The sequence below is a fragment of the Falco biarmicus genome, chromosome 1, assembly GCF_023638135.1.
Source record: "Falco biarmicus isolate bFalBia1 chromosome 1, bFalBia1.pri, whole genome shotgun sequence".
Classification (NCBI taxonomy): Eukaryota; Metazoa; Chordata; class Aves; order Falconiformes; family Falconidae; genus Falco; species Falco biarmicus.
In genome coordinates this window covers 45,020,151-45,047,355 of record NC_079288.1, presented here as the reverse complement: position 1 = coordinate 45,047,355, position 27,205 = coordinate 45,020,151, and the positions used below count along the sequence as shown (strand labels likewise).

The window sequence follows — 27,205 nt, the reverse complement described above, 5'->3', positions numbered from 1 at the left end:
AAACATCTTTTGCTGTTTATTTGCCCTCTCATTTGTTCTCATTTTAATGATTTCTAAGAAGAGTGTATTGTACACAAAAATCTTGGAAAGACTGAACTGATTTGAAGACGGTGGGAATACAAAATCAGGTTAATTATAGTGCGTATGTTGTCTTCCATGTAATGAAGTGGAATTGTTTTTACTTATTTAGCTCTAAATTTTCCTTTTTCTATTCAGAGTTAGAGACCGTTATGTAAGCCGTGAAGGGATTGTATGGAACAAAATGACTCCCCGAGGTGGACTGCAGCGCACATAGCTCTGTTGTTACAGGGAAGTGCTCGGTGACTCAGCTATGGAAGAGGCTGCTAATTGGAAGTGCCGCACATGTGGGTTTAGATGAGACCTGCCCTGAGCCTGGGCCAGCACACTTTTTGGCACCTCTTGCTGCATTGAATTACTGTTCAGACTTTGGAAGGTGCTGGGTGTGCCCCTTCCTATCGAAGGACACCACAGGAGCTCTTCAGGTTTCAGTTGTGTCTTAAGTGCCATGTTCCGTTGTCTGCTCCCGGCGGCTGCTGGGGAGGAGGGTGAAGGAACGCTGCCTGGGCTTTCCACTCCCGGTAGCGTACCCTGATCCGAGGCTTTGCTTCTGAAGTGCCTTCTGATGCTGCACTGATCCTTCCGCTGGTACCTGCTCGGCCAGGAGCCGGCTCCCTGTCGCAGCCCGGCACCTGCTCACAGAACGGCAGGGCGCCCGCGGCCCAGCAGTTCGCAGCTGGGTTTGACAAAGCCTGGGAAGGGCTCCCTCGTCTTGTGCTCTCCGGCCTTCCGAAGGCGGGAAGTTGGTCCCCGAGCCGGGCACGCGCCCGGGGGGGCGCCGGCGGTGCCGGTGGCGGGGAGGGAACCGGGGGCGGGGGCATGGGTGGGGGCGGAGGGGGGGGGGGTGGCCGGTGGCGGAGGCCGGTGGCGGTGGGGGGGAGGGGGGCCGGTGGCGGTGCCGCAGCGCTGTCCGTGGTACCTGGCGCCCCGCCCCGCTCCCCCAGCGCTGCGCAGCGCGCGCCGAGTCCCGCAGCCTCCGCGCTGCGCCTTGTTGCACCTGGCTGCTGATAGCGGCGTGAGTGCGACCGGGAAGGTATTGTATTAAAAACCGGCTGTTACAGTGTTTAGTTTTAAAAGTTAATAGCTGTAGGGCAAACTGTGAAGGAAGTTTGATGTATGTAATTTATTACGATTGTAAGGAACATACTGCTGTACATACTTTGCAGACTTACACGCTAATTAACTTTCCGAATCCCAGAACGAGCCATCCCTACCACATACCACAGCCCCCTGGATTTAACCGCGCGATTTCTCTCTTGCCCCATGGACTTCTGACCACCTTCTACAAAGTCATGAAAGCCTTTTCTTGTCCCAACCCTGTATTCTAAGTGATTCATAGCACGTGCATGCATTCCTGTGCTTAAACTAATTTTCATTCCATTTTCCAAAAAATACTTATTTATTTATATTTATTTCCTATCCTTAGTATTTATTTTATCCTTTAGAATACTGGATATTTGATGCAGTGATGGTCTTGTTGGAAGAGAGTAGACTACCAAAGACAGCTTTGCAGATGAATTGTAATTACTTATGGTAACGTGATAGTTCCCATTACAAGCAGTAGAGTGTAGCTGTAGTTTCTGTGCTCGATCTGTATTTTATAGACCATCTTGGGTTTAGTTTCCAGTCACATTGCTTGTGTGGTGATGTTCAGATGTGTTTCTCTGGATGGCAAGATTTCTTTTACAACCTACTTATTTCCCTGTTTGTTTTCATGCTTGTGAGCTGATAGCTTACATGTAGTGACCTGAGCTGCTTTGCATGGCAGTGTTTTGTTTTTTAATAAATTAAGACCTTTTTGAAGCTGATGTTTGGCTGAGGGATTTGAGTTGTATGAAAGCAGAACTGCATCTGCTGGTAAAGAGTATTCTCTGCTTTAAGGGGCTCCACATAAATCCTTCTTCACTGTTAAAGAAAAAACCGTACTTTTACTGCATGGTGAGTTTGTGTCCATCTTTCTGAATTTTGTGCATGTATTGTCTCTGAATTTCTGTAAATGCATAATGTTGTGTCCATATAAAAAACATGAAAATATAACTCAAATAAAAGAAAGTTGCATGAAATCTGGTATAGCAGGTTATATACCTCATTATCAAGTATTGGACAAAATGATCCATTTTCTTTTTTATTAAGAACCTATGCATAGTAAAAGATACTTGAAATACTTTTCGTTTATTAATACTGTCTCAGATTTTCAACAGGTTTTTCCTAAGCTTCCCAATTTTGCATTTTCAAATTAAGTGAAAAAGCTGCCTGTGACCATGTAGGTTTTCCTGGCCACTGATACATAGTTAGGGTAAGAGATAATATGAAGCAACCTAAAATAAGTAGAGGTACATTCAAGTTCAGTTTGGATAATTCTGAAAGTTTTTCCATCCTTTTGGTGTTTGGGTTTGTTTGTTTGTTTGTTTTGCTTTGTTTGCATGCTAAGTGAATTGGTTATCAGATTCTTGTCAATTTTCTGGATAAAACTTATGAACTAAATATCTTTGAAAAAAGTGGGAGGTACAGAGCTGAACAGTTCAGTTCTGTCTGAAGTTCCTTCCAGGGAGCTAATAAAGCTCTTAATCCTAACATACTCTTAGCAAAGTCTTTAACATCATGCCTTGCATACCCCAAAAATCCTGTGCTTGCTTTCCGTAGCATTAAGATTGATGGCATGTGACACGATGAAGAATACAGAGTGACTTCTTCAGATAGTTTCAGGCCATAAAAATGTTAAAGCAGGAGACAAAAATACAGTCTTCTCTAGTCACAAAGTACTTTGAAACTTAAAGGATACTTTTAACCATTGTGGGAGGTACCTGTTTTTATTTTACTGGATAATGTGAGTGGGGTTGTGTTTCAGAGCAGAATTTATACCCAGTGTAGACCTTACACTGAAAAAAAGGTGTATTTTTTAAAAAAGCAGTTGTCAGCTCTCTTTTTGTCTCAGTTCCTGATTGCTTGGGCTATATTGACATTAAATAGCATCCAGTTAACTGCTGTTTCTTTTGCTAGGTATATATCTTCCCAATTGAACTGGAATTAATTCAGAAAATCACACTGTAAAAGTGAAGTGGCAATTATTGTTGCTAAACTCAAATGAGTTAATTCTGTCAAGGTTTCTGCTTTTCATCATGTGTCTTTCATGTGTTTGTCTTTTTCTGCAAAACAGAATTGCTTTGCTTCAAAAAAAGTGGCCTGAATAAAGCTCCAAATTTCCATTATACTTTTAAATGATCAATCATAAATATTGCTTTCTTCAGTGTTAACTCATGTTCAGTTAATACATTAGATAACCTAGCTCCTATTGGTCACACAGATTACAATTACATCAAACTTGCATCAGTGCTTATTGTTACATTACCATGGTTATATATTGTTAAACTTAACCTTGTGCTTGGTTGCTGATCAAAAATTAGCTAGCAGTCCAGAGGGTTAACAGAAGTAGCATAGCTTTGTTTTCCTTTCGAACCCAACAGACAAAGTTGCTATACCTTGCCTGAACACCGAGGTATGTTTTATATACGTACACGCTAATTCAATGCGTTTATGTCAGATAAATTTAAAGGGTTTAGTCTTCACTATTTGTATTCTCATGTTTAAGTGAATGTCACCACAGTGAAGTGATAAAGATGTGTCATCAGGACTGAGGAGGATGTTTTCCACCAATATTTTTTTCTACTTTACTATTTTTCTGAAGTTTGATTTGCCTTGGGTTTTCGTATTTATACATCAGTATTACTGAAACCAAAGGAGTTTCTGCTAATGCATTTTTTTGGTGAGTTATTTTTTGGATCACCTATTGTTAATTCAGAACCTTGCTTTTGTTAGCTCTCAGTCCTACCAGGGAAGAAAAATGGGCTTGCTGTTAAGCTTTAGCACTTCCTGGAGTCTGTTGTGGACAGCCTGTGTGACCTCTGCTGGGACACATCATATCTTTGTAGACTGAAATGTTAATAGTTCCTCTTGGGATTTTCTGTTCTGTTTATTAAAGTTTGAAATCTTTCATTGTGCTTATACAGTGGCGCCTGTTACAAATGACATCTGTGAGAAATCTTAGGTGGTGTTTACAATAGTAAATAATAAATAATATTTAACTCCAGTCAGATGGAGACTTTCTCCCCTCACTGTTCAAAACACTGACACTTTGAGATATTTTTCCTAGAAGCTTAAGGGAAAATAAACCCCACCTATCTAGAGCTGCCACTAGCTCTGTCTCTTGGCCTGGTGGTAAACACCCTCCCTGGTGAGAGCAGGCTGGCCAGGGAGGTGTCCTTGGCGTGCGTGGTGTGAACATGAGGAAGTAGTGACTTCTGGAAGGAGACTGTTCAGAAATGTGTTGAAGTGACTGAACAGTCTCAGAAATGGTCCCAAATACTTGTGGTTTCTAAGAAATGTTATCTTGTGTAGAAATTATATACACAGACATACCCAGATTTAGGGAAGATGTAAGATGCTGGTTATGTTTTTAACGGAAAAGTTTCATTTTCATTTTGGAGCTCGTTGCCTGTGATCTGGTTTTTTTTTAGGAATTTCACAAAGCAGACCAAATGCATGTTCAGCGTAATTTCTCCTAGTTGCCTTGCATTCAAGAAAAAAAATGGAAATGGGAGGAAGCAATGTAATATCTTGGGAGTTCTTTAGAAATACATAACTTTCTGCTTAAGTAAAACCTCTTTGATGTTCATTTGATTAAAAACTAATGAATATAAGCATCAGTAAATAAGAAAAAGGTAACTTTTGCAGCATAATGAAACTATTGAGAGTATTACCTGTTGAATATTCTCTACCAGATGATATAAAAAACAGACAAAGAAAGACAATATTAGAGTCAGTTTGAATGGAAGTAGACTAGAGAGAATGATTTGGTAACAGCTGGACTTTGGACAAGGTTTTAGTTGTATGGAAGTGAAGAAAGCAGTTTGCTGTGGAACTGTGTAATGAACAGCCAAGCAGAGCTAGTGATGTCTTCCTGGATGGGAGAAAGAAGGGAAAGGGTTGAAGATGACACCAAGATTGAACCCAGGGGCTTTGTGACTCTGCGGGGACAAATAATAGAGCTATCGACAGAGGCAGTGAAGAGAGGGAAAAGGAAGAATTGGAATAAAGATAATAACCACTTCAGCTCACGTTAATTGGTATATGCTCTGTTGACTTCATTCACAGTAGTTGAGGTTATGGCCTGTTGAGTTCAGCTTTAATGATAAGTTTGAGCTGGCAGGGAGATCTCAGGATAAAATCTCAGCAAAAGCAGGCAGAGATGAAAGGCTGAGGTTGTAGATCCAGAGTTCTTGCAAGTGGGCCTATATCTTGGTTCATTGAGTTGTGATGGCAGCTTAGGGAAGATGAGTTAGCTATGCAAAAGTTGGAACAGAAAAAAACCTGAGAGTGCCTGAAAGAGAACAGGAGAAGAGAGAAGAAACCCACCAAAAAAGGTTAAAAAGGAGGAGAGACTGGAGCTTTGAAAAGCAAAGTATTTGAAAGAATCCTAATAGTGAGATTAGCTATAGAAGCATAGAAATAAACCAAGAGAATAATGAAAAATAAGGAGTTTTTTCACTCAGTTTAACATAAAACAGATAAACATTAATTCTCAGAGGCAAACAATGAAATATAGAAAATCATTGGAGCATAATAAAATTTACTTCAAATAACTCAAATCTTTGGGAAGATGTTAGGAAATGTAAAGGTTGTATTTTCACAGTACTGTATGTTTTTGACTTCATAGTTTGAATGTTACCGTGTTCAGTGTCTTTTCTGCTTTATTGTGTTTACTTACAGAAAACAACAGATGCTGCAAATCTGTTAATAGATTGACATTACCTTTAAATTATTGAGTTTAGGCAATGTGTAAAGAAACTAAAATGACTGAGAGTTTAGGAGAATACTGAAACAGATTATTTGTTTTGCTAGGTAGGTTTCTTTCTTTGTATAAAAATACAGATCTGTAAGCAAACATATGTGATGTAAGTATATACTTGTCATATATTTTCCCGAGGGTTGTAACATGGCATTATAGTCTTCAGATTGGTTTTATTGTCTAAATAAATTCTTTAATTAAATTGAGCTCTTTTTTATTTAAAGCTGTCTTTTGGGGAGATATTGCCTTAGATGATGAAGACTTAAAAATCTTTCAAATTGACAGGACTATTGACCTTACGCAGCACTCCAACGAAAGACTTGGCCATAACACAGGTACGATGTTTCAAGCTTGGTTTAACTTATTTTTTCTGTTATTTATTTCTGCATGGAAGGCAATCTCTTTTTTTAAATGTAGAAAGTCAGTATAATGTTTTGAGTAATATTAGGTTACACTTTAAAGAGTTATGAAACAATGAGTATAAATTTGTTCTAAGGAAAGAAAGATAAAAGCTAAAATTTTAATCTGGCATTTCTGATTAAAAATATCTTGTTGAACTGAAGAGCAGAAGCCACTAGGAACTGTAAATCTGCACATGGTCATGTGGGAAGGGAAACTGTACAAAGCTTTACTTTTGTTGCTAAAACTTCCTAGTAGCCGAGCCCAGATGCCTTATAGAGAACATACGTGGAATCCTGGAAGCCAGACTGGGAGTCTGGAATTACAATTCCTCCTTTTGCTCTTTTTTCATTTCCATCCATATCTGTACCCAGATTAAGAAGCAACATAAGAACATGTCATCCTTGCTAGAATTTGCCTTGTCTAAAAAGCAACTATTTATCTGACTTTTTAATATATGTTTACTTGCTGTTAACATACAGCACATTAGTGCCAGCAGCTGCAATCTGATTAACACAGGCAGTTGGATATTCAGACAACCAGGGAAAGAGACACTATTTATGTATAAATGTGTATGTGTGTGTGTGAAAGAGAAAACAGACATCCATTTAGGCATGGATTATATCTAATGTATCTAAAAGCATCTATGCTTTCATGCTGATTTGTAAATTCATAGCAGAATTTTGTAAACTTTAAGGTTACGATACCAAAAAAGCCAAGTTACTTAGGAAAAGTGTGGAAAAAATGCTATTGGAAAATGTATGAGTGCATAATTGAAATTTATTTTCTACTAAGCATGTTCTATATGTTCCTGAACTGAGCTACTGTTAACTTGACGATTCCTGATATGTGGAAATAAGGGTCACTTTGAGGAACGATCAGAAAGGAATTTTTCAGACCAAAGAAGTAATTTTCAATTTAACCTGTAAATACTGATACATTTAAAATATTTATACTCTTTGTAGTTAATGTCGTGATTAGACTGATTTTATAACAACTTGAAAATTTATTTTATCTCCTTTTAAAGCCACTTGTCTTTTCAAGGCAGGAACACCTTTGATAGTTTCTAGTTCAAGACTGGATTTTAAAATGTTAATAGTCAGTGGTTTCCTTGTCCCTCTTTCCCCCAAATAGTTTTAATTGGCTTTGAGGGTATGTCAGGCGCTAGCTTTGCTGACAAAATGTAGAGAGCAAGGTCGGTCATTTCCCCTTAAAATGGATGCAGTCAAGTGATTTCTTTGACCTGCAGACTTTCCATTTTCTTCTTGCTTTTCTACTTTTTTCTTTTTAACTGCAGACTTGTTTTTTCCCCCTCTCAATTGCCACAGAATAATATACATTTCTATGCTCTTTTTCAGTAATATTTTGTATTCTATTATATAATTTTCTTTCCTTACCTGGCTTGAGATTTGTGCATTATCTTTCCCTGTGGATAGTGTCCTATTCAGGATACTGAGTCATGCTACTGAGGGTGACTAATGCATTGGGGTCAAAAGTTTTGCCCTTTATTGCACAAGAGTAATCAGTGCAACTGCAGTGGTCAGTGGGGCTGGACTTTGGAGAAAAAACTGCTGAAATTAATGATTTAATAGTGGCTCCCAGTGAATACTCAACATCCTTGATTTTTCTAAAAACGGAGTTGATGAACTCAAGTTTGCACTTGAAAACGTAATTGTTTTTCTAGATTTGCAACGTTTTGATGCATAAACTGGCTTAGACTGTTTTTGCAAACTGCATAGCCTAGCGTGCTTCCCCCCCCCCCCCCCTCATTTTCAAAAGAGTAAATTGCCAACAGCTAATTAGTTGATATTAGGTAGCAACTGGAAAAGGAATGTAAAATGTCTGTGAAACAGAAAAACAACTAGTATTTTTACCTTAATTACAGACACAATGACAATTAATTACAAGTTTGATTTATGAGCGCTTTCTGTTGTTAACCTTCACAAACTAAAGGTGACATCAGGTAGAAGCGTTAGTTAGACACTTGGGTGTAAACCAGCAAGACAGAATTGTAGAGTCTCATTTTTCATTGCAACTACTAATAAAAAGTCCCGAGGCTCACAGGCTCTGGTTCACCTTATGTGACTACTCCTTTTGGTGAGGATTATCTGCCTGGATTTTCAGGGTCAGATACTTAATCTGTGAGCTTCTCAGAGGGTGGCTCTGTCATTTTGTTAGCAATTTTTTCCAAGCAATATACATAATAATTGTAAACAGAAACAACAGTAAAGCTGATAACATTGTTATGTGTATATTTTTTTAGTCCAAACTGCCAAAACTATCCTTCTTCTCCTGCTTGAAGTGTGAGAAGATGCAGCAATTTTGATTTATTTTTTAAAAAACCTTTTTGGATTGTGGCTGGACAAGACTGTGTATTATTCATATAAGACAAATCAGTTATATGAGATACTTTTTTGGCTCTAGCTTTTCACTAAATGGAATACACAGGCTGTGTTAACAAAGAAGTGGTAGTTTAATATTCTTTCTAGAAATAATTACAGTATAATAGTTTATTTAATGGAGCCTTTGTTTTTTTCTGTTATGCCTGACAGTTGATTCTTTTAAGGGTATTTTGATATTTGTTTGGAATCTTTAGCTATATGCCTTTTTTTAATATGAATGTTAAACATGAGAGACAATTACATTAATGACATGTTCAACACATTCCTTTCCAACAAGTTACTATTACCTCATCTATCTAAAATGTTTTAAAAAATTTGGAAAATTTTTCTCAAGGGAGCCAGCAGCTATGTGACAGTGTAATCCAAATAATTAGGCAGATTTTTATTCACTGAGCAGCCACACAAACTCACTTGCCTTATATGGAATTTTCTCATCTGTAATACGATTTTTAAGTTGTTGTTTAATAGACGTATTTTTCATATATTATATTTAAAGATTTTATGGGGAGTTAGGAAAGGTCTTTTTAGTGGTGGCTGGAGGTTTCAGTGGTCCTTTTACTTCTATCTTTTTACTTTTGCTGTTGTAAAAGTAGCTTGAAGACTCTCTTGTCCTATAACAGAGACTGAATTTTAAAATACAACCTACTACAAAGTTCTGGAAATCACAAAACCTTCTGAACAATTCTGAATGATTTGTTGACTAGTGCAATATTACCAGTGTTCATTTGTCTGGTTTGGTGGTGTTTGCAAAGGCACTTCCAGCCACAAAAGTATTATATGTGAAGGGAGTATGTGGCAGATGTATATGATCAAATGTTTACAGTAAACCTAGAAATGCAATGCATTTCTGTAAATGGCATGATAAATTTTAAAATCAGCTACTTAATAACTTAGTTTTTCTTGCTCATTGATGGCTGAAATGACACAGATATGTATATGCCTGCAGGGTCTTACTGCAATATGCACCCGGCATGAGATGCTCTCAAAGCCTTGAGAGTGCCCTGACAACTATTTGCATGTTGACAAAGAAAACCAAATCTTGCATGGTAAAATCAGCCATATTAAGTTTGTGTCAGTTCTGTTGTTTATTTCTGGTGAGACTTTGGGTGTTTGCTTTCCCTTTTCCCCCTCCCTTGAAATGAGAAGATTATGGCATGCGTTCAGGAAATTTCTGTGAGAGTAAGCCTTTTAGCTGTCAATCAATATGACTTTGAGGATGTCAAGGTCACCAGGAAGAAAAAAGCTCCAAATAATAATTAGATGATGTAATTGTCATGATTTGTCTGAATAACAAAGACATGTTGGCTTATGTTCTGGAATGCATATTAGAAAATTTTTCAGCTAAAAAATGTGGTTTTATTTCACTGTCACAAATACTTGAAAAATTCATATGTGAGTCATTGAAGAATGTAAAACTTCCTTGAAGATGCATTGCAGGTTTTACAGGGTATTTTCTAATGTCTCCAGACTGTATAGTTGGTGTAAGTGTAAGATTGCATGTTTGTAACTTTTGTAAAATTCCTTTTTTTTTCTTCTTTTCTTTTCATTTTAAAGGTGGCTTTGGAGAGCATGGAATGTCAAAAAAACGAGGTGCCCTCTATCAGCTTATAGACAGGATAAGAAGATTTGGCTCTGGTATTTTCACTGTTTAAATTAGCAGGTTGCCTGATGTGATAATGTATCATGAACATTAATGATCATAGCAGTTTAACACTTTACAGCCTTTCTGTATTACTATTGGCATAAGCAAACTGTAAAATAAATAGTACAAAAATAGTAATGAAGAGATTAGCTCTTTGCTACATTTTCTTAGAGGTCTGTTTCCAGTGTCAAATCTGGAAGCTAAAATATGTAGTTTTAAATCTGGTATTAAAAATTCCTTGGCTTTTTTTGTATGGTTGTGTTCACAGTTATCAGTTGAACTTATATCAATACAGCCTTTTCAATACAGGTAGGCTGTGCTGCATAGCTGGTAATTTTACGTTTGGGTTTTTTTCCTGGATCCAGTTGAGTATTCTGGTGATTTATACTGTGTTTGAAGCATTTATGGTGCGTTACACTGAACAAACACATTTTTACAGTAATGGCACTCTTGTCAGTATAAATGCAGATGAATTCAGCAGGCTACGTAAGTGGGACCCCCGTTAATATTGGTTGAGTTTACCCAGTATATTTGATGTCAGATGTCACTCTAATGTCAAGAAGCCTCAACCTCAGAAAGGAAAATATGTGAAACTCCATTGTAATCACATCACATTATGTCTAAATGCATCACTTACATATTTTGTAAGATTAACCAGAGCACAGTAACTGCCTTTGCAGATGTGCTTTGGTATATAATCTTCATTCCTTATAAGAGAATTACAATTCTAGTATTGCATAAATACTTGTCATCTTTTGCATGCAATTTGGCATAAATTTCTTACTTCTAGTTCAAAAGGAAGTTGATAAACAGAATTTTGAATTGTAAAACATCTGTATTAACATGTGATGTGGTTCAGTAATGACTGCATATTAACTGTAACAATAGTTTTCCCCTGAAGTTTCTACCTGTGTTGTAGACTGTTGTATAATTCTCATTTAAACACTTATTTAAGGGTAAGTAATTTGCTTTACTGAGTGGTTGTTTTGTTTTGGGGTTTTTTTGGTTTTTTAAACCCTGAAATTTTCTGTATCATTCCTGATACAATTTAAGTTATGTGTTAGTCATTACAAAGGCAGGCTTTTCTTCCTGTGCATCAGGAGCTTTCTCCCTTCATTTTGCTGTAGCTTCTTCCTTTCCTTCCTTCTACGGCTATCCCAGCCCGGGGCTATGCCAAGGTGCTGGTCCATGATCCTGCCCTGGAATCCTCCTTCATCCTGACACAGCCATTAACACTTGGGGTGCAACTGGTGTCACGGGATGCTCAGAGCGAAGGTGTACTCTTCAATGAGGAATAAGATTTCAACCCCACTGCGTAGGATTTGTTGAGTGCCTTTCAAGTGATCCATTTTAATCAGCTGCCCTGTTGTGCATACTAACTTATAAATTGCTTTAGACGAAGCACCTGTTATGGTGTGCAAGTCCTTCTCTAAATATCCTTATCCTCTTCTGCTGTCACAATAAGTTTCAGCTGATTTGTGAAAGATTTGCCTGTAATGGGAAGTGGTGGTAGTATCTCTGAAAACAGCAGACATTTTTTGGTCTCGTAAAGAAACTCCAGTCATGAGTAATACTAATACTATGATATGGTAATAACCATACCGTTTCCAGAAGCTTATTTATGAAAAATGTGTATTTGCATCCTGAAGTGTTGTAGGGTTACCATCTAAATGAAAGGTAACATTTTCATCTGAGAACGTGTCTACTGGTAGCAGCTAGAGGTGATGAAGACTGGAGGGAGAAATGACCCTCTCTGACTTTTTCCATGTGTATACAACTTTGCAAGCCATTTATCTATTTTTTTTCTTTGTAATTTCTGATAATAAAAGCCAATTTAATACTTTAAGGACTTCTTTCTGTGCAGGGCTTTAAGGGTGGTCATGCACTTGCTTTTTCCAGATCTTGGAATAAAAATGAAAAGGTCAGTGAAGGCCTTGATTACTTTGGGTCTGCCCAAGGTCTCTTTGTTTGCTGGAAAAATCCCAATGTATTAAAAAAAAATAATAAATACACAGGGAGTGTGATTTTTTTAAAACATTATTTTTATTAAATGAGAAAATTTAGGTGAAATTATGCAATGTACCTTCAAGCTGATAAATGTTTGCAAATTGTTACTATAGATATGTTTGAAAAATTAAGAGTTAGACTCTTAGTTTCAAGCATTTCTCAGAAAACTAAGTAACGATAGACTGTTGTATAACAGCAATGTTCTACTTTTAAAGGGTGTAAAGAAATAATCTGACTTTGACTTGCTGGAAAATATTTTTTCTCTTCTTGTGTGTGTGATCTCAATTCAGTTTCTTTTAATTATCATTACAGGCTTTGAGCAAAATAATACATCTAAAGGAAGAACTACTGTAAAATTCTCAGGGAAAAATGAGAAAAACCGATTTCCCAGAGCTGCTACGTCACGAACAGAAAGAATATGGCCAGGGGGTGTCATTCCATATGTAATAGGTGGAAATTTCACTGGTAAGCTTTATGCTTTGGATGGGGAGAAGGAATATGATTTTTTTTTTAAATTGCTGCTTTTTTCTTCCCTTCTTTTTTTTCTTTTTTAAAGTAAGGTCTTACTATGGAAGTCAATAGAAGAGTTTCTGTTGGATCAGGCCTGAGGTACATCTGTTCTGAAAATATTGGGCATATGTCAAAAAATTGTTCCCAAAGGCAAGCTACATAACAAAAAAGTATAACTGTGCTTTAAAGGGAAGGCTCCTCTGCTTTGCCTAACATGTCTTGTGTGTTTGTTTTCAAGAGCTTAAGTAACAGAATGTCATGAGATCTGTTTTTATGCTAAATATCCTGCATTTTTTAAAATGTGACTAATTTAACTGGTGTGACATGTATTCTGCTAAACTGATTTCTCTCAACACTCACACGCGTGTGGTGGTTTGACCCAGGCTGGACGCCAGGTGCCCACCAGAGCCACTCTGCCACTGCCCCAGCTGGGCAGTGGGGAGGAGATCCAACAGGGGGCTTCTGGCTCGTGATAAGGCAGAGAGATCCCTTACTGTCATGGGCAAAACTGACTTGACTTGGGGAAAATTAGTTTAATTTAGTACCATTCCAACCAGAAAACCACCTTCCCCCCACCCCTCCCTTCTTCCCAGGCTTAATTTAATTTCCAATTTCTCTACCTCCGCCCCCCTAGCAGCACAGGGGGACGGGGAATGGGGCTTATGGTCAGTTCATCACAGGTTTCTGCTGCTCCTTCCTCCTCACTTTCTTCCCCTGCTCCATTGTGGAGTCCCTCCCACAGGAGACAGCTCCCCACAAACTTCTCCAATGTGAGTCCTTCCCACAGGCTGCAGCTCTTCACACACTGCTCCTGCGTGGGTCCCTTCCACAGGTGCATCCCTTCAGGAATGGACTGCTCCAGTGTGGATCCCCCATGGGGTCACAGTTCCTGCCACCAAACCTGTTTCGGTGTGGGCTCTTCTCTCCATGGGTCCACAGCCCCTGCCAGCAAACCTGCTTCAGCACAGGCTTCCCACAGGGTCACGGCCTCCTTTGGGCATCCACCTGCTCTGGTGTGGGTTCCTCCATGGGCTGCAGGTGGGATCTGCTCCACCATTAACCTCCACGGGCTGCAGAGGGACAGGTGCCTCACTGTGGTCTTCACCACAGGCTGCAGGGGAATCTCTTCCTCTGTGCCTGGGACACCCCCTGCCCCTCCTTCCTTACCAACCTTGGGGTCTGTGGAGTTGTTGCTCTCACATAGTCTCATTCTTCTTTCCTGGCACAGATTTTCTTCTTTTTCCTTCCACCTCCCCACCCCCTTTCATACACTATCCCAGAGGCACTACCACTGTTGCTGATGGTCTGACGTGGAGCCGGCTGGCAGGGGCTCCATGGGGCACAGGGGCTTCTGGCAGCTTCTCACACAGGGCCCCCCTGTAGCCCCCCTGCTACCAAACCCTTGCCACGCAAACCCATGTGGGGTTTTGTAATTCCTCAGTTTGGTTTTCAGATGTGTACACACAGACTTTGTATGTGACAAGAAGAAAGACTGATTTCAAAATATATAGAATTCTTAGCAGAAAACTAGAAAAAGTTTAAAACTTTTGTTGTCCCTGAAAAATGTGAATGGATCAGTATCAATGTGGATGTAAGAAGTAATTTAAAACAAAAGGAGAGGGAGAAAAGAAAAGATGGATGGGAAAAGATAAGTAATAATATCTCTCGTGCACATTAATACAGGGAACCAAAATAAACATGCAAGTGCTCACATGTTTGTATGCATAGGTATGTGGAGAAACCAGAGTCATTCCTTCCAAGCAAACAGCTACAGTATAACTTTTAGTTCGGGTATTTACATAGTACTATACCAAATGTGACCTTTGCTTTAGGATTACTGTCTTCTGAAATAATGGTAGTAAACTAAATGAAAGCAGATCATGTTAAACATTTTTCCTTCTTCATAATGAAAGATAAATTCTAAAGCTTGGAAAACATTGCTTAAAGATAAAAGAAAAGGGCAAGATGGGATGAAATAACCTTTAGTTTTTAGGATCTGACATCATTTGACCTTGCTATTTTTATGAACTTTGAGTTTTTGTTATCTTTAAGTTTAAAAAAGTTGTGGTGGTGGTTTTTTTTGTTGGTTTTGCTTTTTTGAAATTATCCTATACTGTAACATACATCTTTGCAAACATCTGCAAGGTGGATGCATTTCTGCTAGCAAATTTGTGCCAAATAGTACCATTCTTTATGTATTTCCAGCTCAGAAGCAATACAGCTATATTCTTAGATGCTGCCTCTAAGTTAATAAGCTTTGTCTTTTGTCAGGCAATGAAGTTACATTGCCGTGCTATCTGAAGTACTGCCTGCTAGCTGGCTTTGTGTTCTGTGGTGAGAGCTAGCCTGACTGCTGCTGCATCTAGAGTTTGGGTTGTTTCTGAATGTGTTTCTCATTTTTAAAACAAATATCTAGATATGCTTAATATTCTACCAAATTAAGAATTTCCCCCTTTTAGTGGATCATTTGATTTCTGAAAGGTCTTAATGCAAAGAAGGGCAGCCTGGTGACTGTTCAAGACATCATTATTAAAATCAAATGCCTTGACTGGTATGCCTGTTTACATGGCTTAGGTTAAACTGGTCTCCAGATTTGAAGGCTGTAGGATTATGTTTTTTTTTCCCTTCCGGCTAGATAGCTAGGAGCCAGGGTTCTTCAATTCCCCTTCACCCCCGCGCCCCCCGCCCCCCCCCCCCCCCCCGCCCTTATGTGGTCCACTGGGAAATTGCTTAGCAAGTATTATGCTAACGCAGGCATGTAAGCACACTGCATTTCTTCTGCTGTCTTCATCTGCTGTAACATAGGTGTGCTTTTTATCGTAGGTTTTATGTTTGCTAGAATGTGTCAGGCAGTATTGGTCCTCTTGTAGGCAGATATGACGAGCTGATGTTCTGAGTATCCCTTTAACTGGAATCTGGCAGTACCTGGGACTGCTAGGACACAGGACTTCATGACTCCTTCCAGGCCTATATTCCTAGTATTGAAATCTGATTTTAAGGAACAAGATGCAGTTATAAAAGTCTCTTATTTCACCTCATACAATTATTGTTCCAGGCACCCAGCGCGCCATGTTCAAACAGGCTATGCGGCACTGGGAAAAGTACACGTGTGTTACATTTATTGAACGAAGCGATGAAGAAAGTTATATTGTGTTTACGTATAGACCGTGTGGGTAAGTGTGTACGTGTCGTAACAGATACTGGTGCTTTCAATGTTTGGCCATGTTTGTCAGCTTTGCAGTTATAAGTGAATGTGTAATTCACAGGAAAATTAATAGAAACTTACTGCATTTAAAAGATACATGTTCTGATTGGCATTAGGTTTATTGAAAGCAGTATGGATAGTAACTTTTTGAAGTTATGCCTCTTTTGTCTTATTTCTAGATAATCTTGCTATAGATACGTAGACTGAGATTTTTATATTTGGCTTTATGCAGTGCTTTTAATATTTATATGTATTGTTCTAAAGTTAGTTAAGCCTTATCATTTGTTTATTATTAGCTTTCTCTGTGTCACATGTTGGCTGCTGAATTATGTGTGGACATCTATCCTATATTCCCTTTCCATCTTAATTGTTGTTACTTGTGATTCTAACTCTTCTATTCTTAGACTGTCCTTGGCCAGATTTGTTTAACCTCCAAATTCATGGCCATTTTACAAATTCCTTCTTCCAGGTCACAGGTGTGTAACAGTGAACAAAACAGGTTTTATTTTCCGTTAGTGCAGCTTGCTATTAATCACTGTGTTCCATCTTCAGATATTTATTCCCACAAATGCCTCTGTCAGCTATGTTTGTTATTTATTCCACTCAGAAGTCTTAATTTTATACAGTAGTCACTGAACCTCCTCAGTGTACCATCTTTGTTTTCCAAGAAGAGCATTTACTACCTTTGGAAATACTGTGCTTGTGGTAGCCACCTTCTGTTTGGGTTGTAGGCTCCCCAGGGAACGGCTCTGTCTTGCTGGCCTCCTGATCAATGAACACTTTGCATGCGTACTTTTGAATTTTTGTGGGATAGGGTTTTGAAAAGAAGCCTTGGGACCTCCTTGTGGTGTAGCAATGATTCTGAATGTACTTAATCATAGCCCACAAAACTACCTGTGGACTTACCTTTTTTAATTACCCCTGAAATTCTTCTTAAGGCATATGAAAACATAATAAAACCCACTCATAGACTGTTTTAAGAAAGGCATCCTCTTTGCCTTGGAAAGCCCCTGAGCCTCAGACCCTTGCAGTTAGAGAGTTTATTTTATAGGAGTGCCTGTGAACTTGCCTGTCATGTTCTTGTGCTCCCGTAGGTCTGCTGTAGACCCTGTTGGAAACGGTGCCAAATGAAATGGACTTTTGTTCTGGCCCAGCACAGCTGTTATTTTAGTTAATGATACGAGCCGTAAGACAGGATTCAGAGATACTGACATACAACTGGAAGAGGAGTGGGAAGCAGAGAATAATTGTGATGGTTCCCTTGCACTTGCAGAGGCAGAAAGCACTGTGAATTTACACAGAAGAGTGTGAAAGATTTAAGTGGTGTCAGACACTTTAGAAAGAAAAGAATGGGGATACCTACAGAGATCTTGGTTTCCTCAAAAGTAAATACAAACTCAAAGTGCCCAAAGCCAAACAACGGAAAATCTCCCCTAGCGACAGCGCTGTTCCGTAGGTTGGTTCATGCTTCATGAGATCAAGTTTAGGGTGAAGGTTGGATTATAACCAGTTTGAACCAGAAGGTTGGGATATACTCAATATCTACCTTCAAAGTCACCATTATCCTTTACAGTTAACGTTGTTTTATTGGTGGGTGCTTTACAAATTACAAATAATTTAAAAAGGCTGTAACAAGTTTAAAATAAGGACAAGGAAGAGTGTGGCTATGAACAGTTCACCGGTGATGAAAACAGGCTACAGAGAAGGGGCATTTGAGTGACTGTTTTGGGGGTACTGAGTCTATAAGCCATTTCAGGAAGAGCCAGATAAATGAGTGTATCTTTGGGTGCATAGGCACCACTGTGCATTACTCACTGGCATACAATGCTGATGCAGGATTTTCCATGGAAAGAGCCCAGACAAAAGTGACACCAAACCATCTGCAAACACTTTCTGCTACATGGACAGTCACATTGAAATTAATCTCTGTTCTTTTCAACAGCACCGTGCTGTGTTGGTTTGTTAGCACGTTGTGTCATTGTTGTTTGCAGTACCACGGCAGCTAATGTTCACAGATGAGGGAGACTGTTGCACTTAGCGCTGTTCAAATTACAAACTAAATGATAAACCCTTCTCCAAAGAGCACACAGTCAAAACATAACATATTTAATGAAACAGAAAGCGGATACAGTCATATATGTAGAAATTCAGGTATCAATATCTACAAATGTCTCAGATGGCAGCATTAACACACTAGCAAGTGAAGTGTTACTGAGCCTTTGTAAACATTAAGGATAATGTGAAGGAGCATAATGCGTTACATCTTGCAGCAGCTCATGAGAAGCTCATCCCAGAAGGGCAGTGATGAAGAAAACATATTTGAAATATAGCAGCTGGTTTTCAGCAATACATGACCTTCTTAAAGTTGAGAGTTTATGTATCAAAAATGAATGAGGGGTAAGTTTTGATTATTGTAGACCCATAGGACTGCCAGGGATCGCAGGAAGATATGTAATGTATTCTTAAGACAGAAGTGGCTGTTCCTAAGTCATTGCTCATATGCGGTTGTCTAACTTGTTTCTGAAAACCTGCAAAGGTGAATACTTCACAACCTGCTAGGAAATGTATTGCATCACTATCCTTAATATAAAAAATGTAGGAAATTGGGGGACAGTGGTTTTGGTCATAGCTAAACCAGATATTTCTTGCTGCAATTAAAGTAAATTAACTTTTATTCCTGCTCACCATGGCCATAGAAAATAAATTTTTCCTCTTTCTTTTTTGAAGGAGTCTATTATGTACTTTGAGACTGTTATTATTTCCACCCTCAGTTCTATTTTCTTTTAGGCTAGAAATGTCTAATTCATTTAATCTTTCCTGGTAGGTCATGTTTTCTAGGCCTTTGATCACATTCTTATTCTCTTTGAGATTCTTTTCAACTAGTCCACATCTTTCTTGAAGTTGAGGACCCAAAACTAGGGTGTGTTTGTCCAATTGAATCATTACTTCTGCTAAACCAGTGCTAGAGCTAATGCGTGTATCTTGCAGTCTCTCCTTCCACTTAGGTACCTAAGCATGATGTCTCCCTGTTTCTCAACAGCTGCATGTTTGACTTGTGGTTGGTTGGGATGTGACTGAATAAGAGCCAGAGTTCTTCCCACAGCACTGATATTCTGTCACTGGTTCCCATCTGTGCCATGTTTTGCACACCTCAGGACACTAAATAATTCTGTATTTCCCTTTTCAGATCTCTTCTCTGATCTGTTAGAGTTGCTATCAATTGCGGGCTTGTCTTTGTGGTATTTAGCAGTCTTTTCTCAGACTGCAAGAGCATCTTCTCTGTCTTCACTTCATATAATATTCCCACCAGCTTCATACCCCCCCTTTATACCAGGGTTCTCTGATTTGCTTATGGGCAGCTTGTGTGGAAAAATGTCAAAAGCTTTACAGCTGGATTCCTCCTTCGCATCAGAATATTTTCATCTGTTGCAGTATTAAACTATAATCATTTGTTATCACACCTTGTTTATCTAAGCTGATTTGGAGAACAGTTAATTATTGTAATATTGTTTCTTAATATAGCTGAAGCACTAAGTAATTCAAAATTTTGTAATTACTAAGTGATTTGTACTATTAGCTGGAGATATAAAAATCAGAATGTAATATTCAGATACTAGTGTTTATGATTCTTCTAACAGTGCTGTGTACATTGGCATTAATATCAATTACAGCTAATATTCACAGCTAGTTGATTAGGGCAAGTAAAAATCTAATCTGTAAACAGGTTCAAAAGCTCTTTTGTTCACTACTGCTTCTCTGTCCTTAAGTTTCTTGCAATCACATAGGAAGTGCCTGAAGATACAGTCAGTGTGCTTCTCTGTGTGCAAAGCCAAAAAAAAGGGGTCAGCAAACTGGGATGGCCTCTAGTCACATGCTCTTAATAAATATTACTGAGTGCAAGATCAAGCTTCTTTTTATATAGTGAGACAAAAAAAGAGCAATTAGTCATATTGTTCTGGCATCTCAGCATGCCTTTGACCTGCCTTTGTGGCAATTTTTGTTCTTCACTAGAAGACAAGTACTTTTATGACAAACTTTAGATGGCTTATTACAATCCCTGCTGTATCCTCTTGTATGGGTGTTTGACAAAGCTGTCTGAGATACAGGAAAATCAAATCCTTCCCCCAGCATTGTCAGCTGAACAGCTTCTGAGTGTTTTAAAGTTTTTGAACTTGCTAGTACATTAAATAGACATTATGGGCAAGTTCTTAAAGCTGGCGAAACAGGTAAATTCATTGCCTGAGGTACGCTTTTGCATGTATCCTTTAAGAAGAATTACATGTTATAAAAGGTGCTGAATCACTTTTATGGAATGAGAAGACATTCAGAGTTGTGCTAAATAATCTGTGGCATTAGGGCTGACTCGTGCTCTCAGGTGGCAATTAGCTCCAGCAGCTGGCACTCTGCCTGTCCCAGCGGGGCTCTGCTGGCGGCGGCACGGCGCGGGATGGATGTGACCAGGGTGCAGGTGACCTGTTGCCATAGTCTAAACCACAGTGCATTAACGTAAACTGAATGAGGGGTGATTGATGTTGATACACAGGGATAGGTAGCTGTTAACCGAGGAATGGGCTCAGCTGGCTGTACTTTATACTGTTGGGGTAGTCTTCTCCATTGAGCAGGTGAAGAAGCAGTAGCCACTTCTGCCACCCCAACAGGTCCTCTTTGGGGAGTGAATCAGAACGTTTAGGAACCACAGCTGTATTGATCCCTGACAATAAGCAATTTCATCAGGTCAGGTCATAGCCGATATCTCTTTTGTACAGAGTGAGTTATATTTGTGATAGAGGTGCTTTGTCTCCAAGAAAAAAACTCTGCTTCTTCAGTGAGATATTTGTTCATGAATTTTGTGAACCTCTTTCTCTTGCTTTGTGTAACATTTAGGGAATGTTATGCAGTCCTAGCACGCTTTAGAAGTTCTGTATTTTTTCATCCACCACTTCATACAGTCTGTGCCACAGCAAGCTGATGTTGTGATGTGTGAGGATTTTTATATCATCACATTCTGAAGAGTGTAGCTTTCTAAAAAAGTGCTGCATTGACCCTACCTGATACTCTCTTCCTTCATAGGAATTTAAGAGCATTTTTGACAGTAGCTGTGAAATAGTGTTGCTTAAAAGAATGAGTGGGGTGTTCCAGTCACTTCACTTTCTCTCTGTCATTTGTTTCTCTTTGCTCGCCGTCATTGATCAGCTAGACTGATTAAATAGAATTAGAGATTCATAAATAGTTACTGTCTCCAGCTGCTGTCTAGTGCAATAAAGATTAGAGAGATGAGGAGCTTTAAAAGCTGCCAGTTGACTCAATTTAAGGGGCATGACAAGTGCTCATACAGCACAGAGAGGTCTTGATCTTTTGCCAAACACACCTGGCGTCAAACCGTGATATTGCATATTAATTTATTTCATAGATTTATTTATTTATTTAATTTGTTTTTTCGTACCCTTTGATTCAGTGCAATTGTGGAAGTGATCAGAATCTTGTAGCTTAATTGGATGAATCTGGTGTGCTTGACATGACGCTCATCCTAGCAAATCCTACTAACCGTCTATGAGTGTGCAGTGCTGCTGTTATTTTAAGACTTGGTGTTGATGCTTTACATGCCAAAGAAAATTAGAAATACTCAATAAATGTGTTTATAATTTCTGGGAAGTACTTGAAATCTGTTAAGTAATCAGTGTAAGGGAATTGCCGTACTCATCTGGCAGCTTGTTTTTAGGACCAGGCCAACATTAAAAATACGTAATTCCCAGTGTGTTAGGTTTTAGGTGTTCAGTGTTAGGCAACCTAGAGGAATAGTGCTGTTTTCTTTTCAGAAGAAAAAAAAATATATTTCAGGTATGTCAGATGAGGTACCCAGTCACTACACAGATTTGATAATGCCCAACTTCTCTTGTTTTTTATGACTATAATAGTAAAATGTCAATTTGTTTTTGCAATCACGACAAGTAATTTCTGATTTATGAAATACCACTAAAAGCTTTCAGTGGTAGTCTGAAGCACCTCTGATTTTGAGAAACAGTCAACTTCTTGATATTCTTAATTGGATTGGGTAAATTGGTTAATTAGGTATTTATTTACCGTATTTTCTTACAAAAACAAATTGTCTTAATTACTTAATGTGTTGTACTAGTCATTTTGTTTTTCTGTTATTGTACAGCTATTGCTTGACCTTTTCCAAGATACAGTGCACAACCTTAAAAGCCCTAAACTGTCTTTTGGGCCAAATGAAGTAAAGAGGACAGGAAGAGATAGACCATAGTTAAATTCTTGCTTTATACTTTTGCCCTTGTTGTGAATAGCGTCAGTAAAAGCAGAGCTGGAGACATCATAGATACCATAATTATTTTTTCACTTTTTTCCTTTTTCTCTATTTGTCTCCAAAGTATCACTGTGCAAAAATTATATTGAAAATCTGTGGAAATTTTTAAGCCACCAAATATGGCTTTGATAGTTGAAGCATGTAATGTACATGAAGTCAATAACATAAGCATGTTGAAACTATTAAAATTGTATAAAATATTCTACAACCTACAGTCTTAATAACCTATTGATTTGCTTTAAACTATAAATTGTTAGTGTTCTTTAGTTCCGCATTGCAATTTTTCTCTATAGATTTTCCACACAGTGGTAAATGTGAAGACTCAGCAGAACTGTTTAAACTGTTTTTTACTAAAGGATTTGTTCTGCCTTTTCATAATTATCCGTGGTTATCCTAACGGTATTCTCACAAATCTCTTGTACTGCTGTCATGTGTTGTGTTCAGATCACAAAGGTTTTGAATTGGAAATTAAATTCCAGGATATAAACAAAGGTATTTAAATGTGTTGTGTCTCCAGGGTGTACTTTGCAGGATTATAGTTGAGTGGGAAACTAGGTAAGTTAAAATCAGTTGTGTCGTTGGTCTGGGAGGGTTGTGGTTAATGGCTTGGACTCAGACTGTGACTGGAAGTGCAGTGTCTCAGGGATCCATCCTGGAACCCCGTCCTTTTTAACATCTTTATCAATGACCCACAAAAGAAACGATGGTGCGTGGTCTCATCAGGTTTGCGGATGACACTAAGTTAGAGGGGACCAAATGATAAGCTCAGTGGTAGAGCTGGCACCAAGAGGGACTGAAGAAGGCTGGAGGAACTGACCAACAGGAACCCTGTGACATTCAAGGGCAAAAGACAGGCCAGGCAGTGCCGGCTTGAGGAGAAGCTCTGTGGAGGAGGCCACGGGGCAGTGGGCTGGGCAGAAGCTGGCCATGGGCCCTGGCAGCAAAAGCAGCCAATAGCCCCTGGGGCTGTGTGAGCAGACACACAGCTGGTGGCTCAAGGGAAGGGTCATGCCTCTCTACTCACCACTTGCTAGAATATAGATAGAACCTACTTCCAGTTGTGGGCCTCCAGTACAAGAAACATATTAATAATGTGGAAGGACTTAAGCATAGGGCTGCCAGGATGCTCGGTACCTGGAGCACTTGCTGTATGAGGAGATGTTGAGGGTCCAGCGTCTGCTCAGTTGTGGAAGAGATGGCTTCAGGGGGACCCAGCAGTGGCCCCTAGTTCCTACAGGGAAGGCAACAAGGAGAGGGAGCCAAGCTTTGCATGGTGGTGCTTGGTGGGAGGATGCAAGGCAACAGGCATGAGCTGAAGAATGAGAGAATCAGGCTGGATATAAGGAATAAACTTATTCCTTATATCACTGTGCAGAGAGCCAAGCATTGCAGCAAGTTGTTCAGAGGGCTGTGCTGGCTCCATCTTTGGAGGTTTCCAAGACCCGACTAGATAAAGACCCAAGCAACCCTGGTCTGACTTCACCCCTGACCCTGCTTGGAGCAGAAAGTTGAACTAGAGACCTCCAGAGGTCCTTTCCAGCCCAAATTGTGCATGAATCACTGGAATTTTATGCATATTTAGGAGTCTAATGTGAATGTTTTACAGGTTGCATGCGTTTTATGCTTTCCTATTTTTAAAACAACCTTCAGGCATTGTCAGTGCATTTTATCTCTTTGCCCAAGTTGAGGTCAGTATACCATAATTACCATAATGATGTACATGACCTTAACATAGGTAGGAAGCCCTGACTCATTAAGTTCACCTGATATGGAAATGGTGACATGTTTTCACAGAATGCAGATTACTCCATCTGATTGATTCTTGTGTTTTCTACCATGGCTTCCCATAGATTGCCAAGGCAAATGCCACATCTCAGTCCTTACTTCAGATTGTAAGGAACAATGTTGAAGTCTGGGACCTAGTAACTAAGTTTGACAAATTTATTTGATGTCTGTAATGCAACTGCCTGTGACAGTGAATTGGGAATTCTGTACTCAGGTTAGAAGGTCTTTAATGGGTGTTTAAATGAATGAACTTTCCTTGGAATGAAGAGTTATGGCAAATTCTACTATCTTTGGCTCAGAGTACAAAGTTTGTACTCTAGCATTTGCTTTCTAATTGGGTGGGACAGTAAATAACACTGTGTAGGAGACCTAAAAACCCCCAACAAAACAATAAAAACCACAAAACCTTCTTCAGGATCCAAACACTTTTTTCCTCAGGGTGAGTGTGAGTAAGAGAGTATATGAACTATGGTAGTTCCCTTATTGCACAACAGAAGTGTATTCAGATAGCTGAGTGACTAGTGAAAGATAAAAACCCAGGTTAAAATGATACTGAAAAATACCTGTAGTGCTTTAATTATGTTTACATATTCACCTGTAGCCATGATATTTATTCTGCAAACATGCAATCTGAAAAATATGTCAAGCAAAACCATGTCAGCGTGTCAGATGCAAAGGTGAAATCCACTGTGGAATCATGAGATAAAATGGTGTAATTGCTCTAAATTTTTATTTTAATCTTATTGCTGCTGTTTGTTGCTTCTTTTTATCACCTGAGCTGCATTTTTAGGGTACGTCTTAAGATAGATTTTCTATTACTATTATTTGTATCAGTGTTTGTAATAATATTTCTATTTTATAAGTATTGTAAATAGTAATTTGTGTTTATACAGTTTATATGGAGTGAAGGAAATAGAGAAATACACAGGTGTTCTTTATTTTCTGTTACTGTGGTGTGAAACAGTAGCACGTAAACCTGCACCATTGACAGTGACGGAATTGTACGAGAGTTGCCATTGGTTTTATTTACCTGCTTTGAAGAGAGCTATCAAGAGAAGGCACCTTAAAAAATTAATTAAACATGATATTGCACAACTCTAGCTGAAGCACTGAGCCTAATTCAGTGCTTTGACCCAAAAAGGTGATTCATACCTATCCTTGGAACTACCTAAAGCAGGAAGGAAAGAGTTAACTTCTGTCGAGGGTAGGAATACTGGAGAAGCAGTTGAGATAGCAAGGAACGATTGTCATGTGAACAATAATTTTTCCTAACAATATTTTCAAGATAGTTTCAAAATTCTTGATACAACCCTCCTACGCTGTTGTAGTAATATTTTCTCCTATAAACGTAACTTGTGTGGCCTTTATAATTTTAAAATGTTACTATCATTTTTTGATATATCTATCTTTGATTTTAACCATCAGTGCAAAACCAGTATATGCTTACTAAGAACAGGTATAGTGAGCTAACATGACATGGCTGTACTTCTCTAATATTCATGTTTTAAAGTTCTAGTTGTATTAGATGCTAAAAATAACCAATGAGGAAGACTAACCAAGACTGACTGACTAGCTAACTAACTAAAGTTAAAAGTTTCTTTGTCACTGCAAAACCTGAAAAGGAAAACCAAGCAAATGTTGTCCGTAGAAGTTAATCTGCTGTTGGTATTGTTCCCATAGCTGCTCTTCCAGTATTGCCTGCAGAGGCATATGAAGGGATAGGATCATTCTACACACTAGCATTGACCGTCTCAAGGACCAAATATATTCTGCTATGTAAATGTTGCATCAGAAAACATGTTTGTTTTTTTTTTAAAAAAAAAAAAAGAGGAGGAGGGAGAGGGTGGAGGTGATCTGCTCAGTAGAATTCCATTCCACCTGGCAGACTGCAGAATTTAAAGATCAGAGATGGGAAAACAGGCTTTTATTAGGAAATACAATGCTAACTTGAAAATTTAAGATCTTCAGCGGTGACAGGTGAAATTGTCTTTCATTTTGGTAGGATTTGCTTTACTCTTCTTTCTCTTCTTTTGCTAGCATAGTCAAGCAACTTTTTTTCTAACCAAAAAGCAGACATCTCAGATAAATGCTGACAGTATGAATGCTGAAAAGGGCATCTCTGTTCCCTAAGTTTACGTTGGAATCATAGAAGTGGAACAGGAATGAAAAATGAGAGCAGTTGTGAAGTAGGGCTTTTTTGAGATTGGTTGTTGGTTTCTTTTCTTGTGAAAATATGACTTTCTGGGACTAAGGTTTCTACTGCAAGAAAACAGGAGTGGGAGAAGAAAAAGGTTCACGCGCATCCAGTGCATTCAACCTCCTAATATACTGTTGTTGCAAGTCGCACTGTATGTTACCCATAGCCAGAGAAACTAACTATGAGGAGGGATTGCACCGTGGTGTCATAGGGTTCTGCATCTCATTCAGGGTATCTTCCTTCTGTGTTTTGAACTGCATGCTAAGTGAATCTTTTCAAGGACTACTATTTAACTTGCATAATTTCTATACCCTGTATAGATGGAACTAATTAAGAAGGGTCACTTTTCAGATCAAAATAAAGCAAACTTACTAGACTAACCAATAACTAAGAGTCTGTTGAGTGCTGTCAAGACACACAGCAGAAGTATGGCACAGAAGAAACCTTGCCTTCACATAGCAAGAAAGCAGGGGTATGCATGGGTGAGACGGTGCTTCCAGTAAACTTCGTTTTTATTGATTCTTTGATGAAAAGAAGTTCCTGTGTCATTCTGAGATACAAGGCCACAAGTGACAATTCTGTTGATCATAGCTAGCATCTTTTGAGAATACCCCGGGGGGGGAAAAAAAGGAAAAAAAGTGTCCTTTATTAGGTATTCTGAGTAAGTTGTTCTTGCACTAGATCTGGAGTTTGTGAGACTGCAGAAATTGTGTAGTGCATTCATTGCTCTGTTGATTTTTTCTTATATAACATTTTATCAAGTTTTAACTGAATTTCCTATATGGTTTGTAGAGATATGCATGAAAGCTTTAT

At 38.8% G+C, this 27,205-nt stretch overlaps 1 protein-coding gene across 1 annotated transcript in view; it reads left to right on the top strand.

Annotated features, from left to right (window-relative positions):
- TLL1 (tolloid like 1) overlaps positions 1 to 27,205 on the top strand; it is a 139,881-nt gene that overhangs the window by 53,973 nt on the left and 58,703 nt on the right. The window contains exons 2-5 of the mRNA XM_056355300.1: positions 6,148 to 6,258; positions 10,279 to 10,359; positions 12,686 to 12,838; positions 15,939 to 16,056. Coding sequence (XP_056211275.1) covers positions 6,148 to 6,258; positions 10,279 to 10,359; positions 12,686 to 12,838; positions 15,939 to 16,056 — 463 coding nt within the window. The remainder of the gene's footprint in view (positions 1 to 6,147; positions 6,259 to 10,278; positions 10,360 to 12,685; positions 12,839 to 15,938; positions 16,057 to 27,205) is intronic.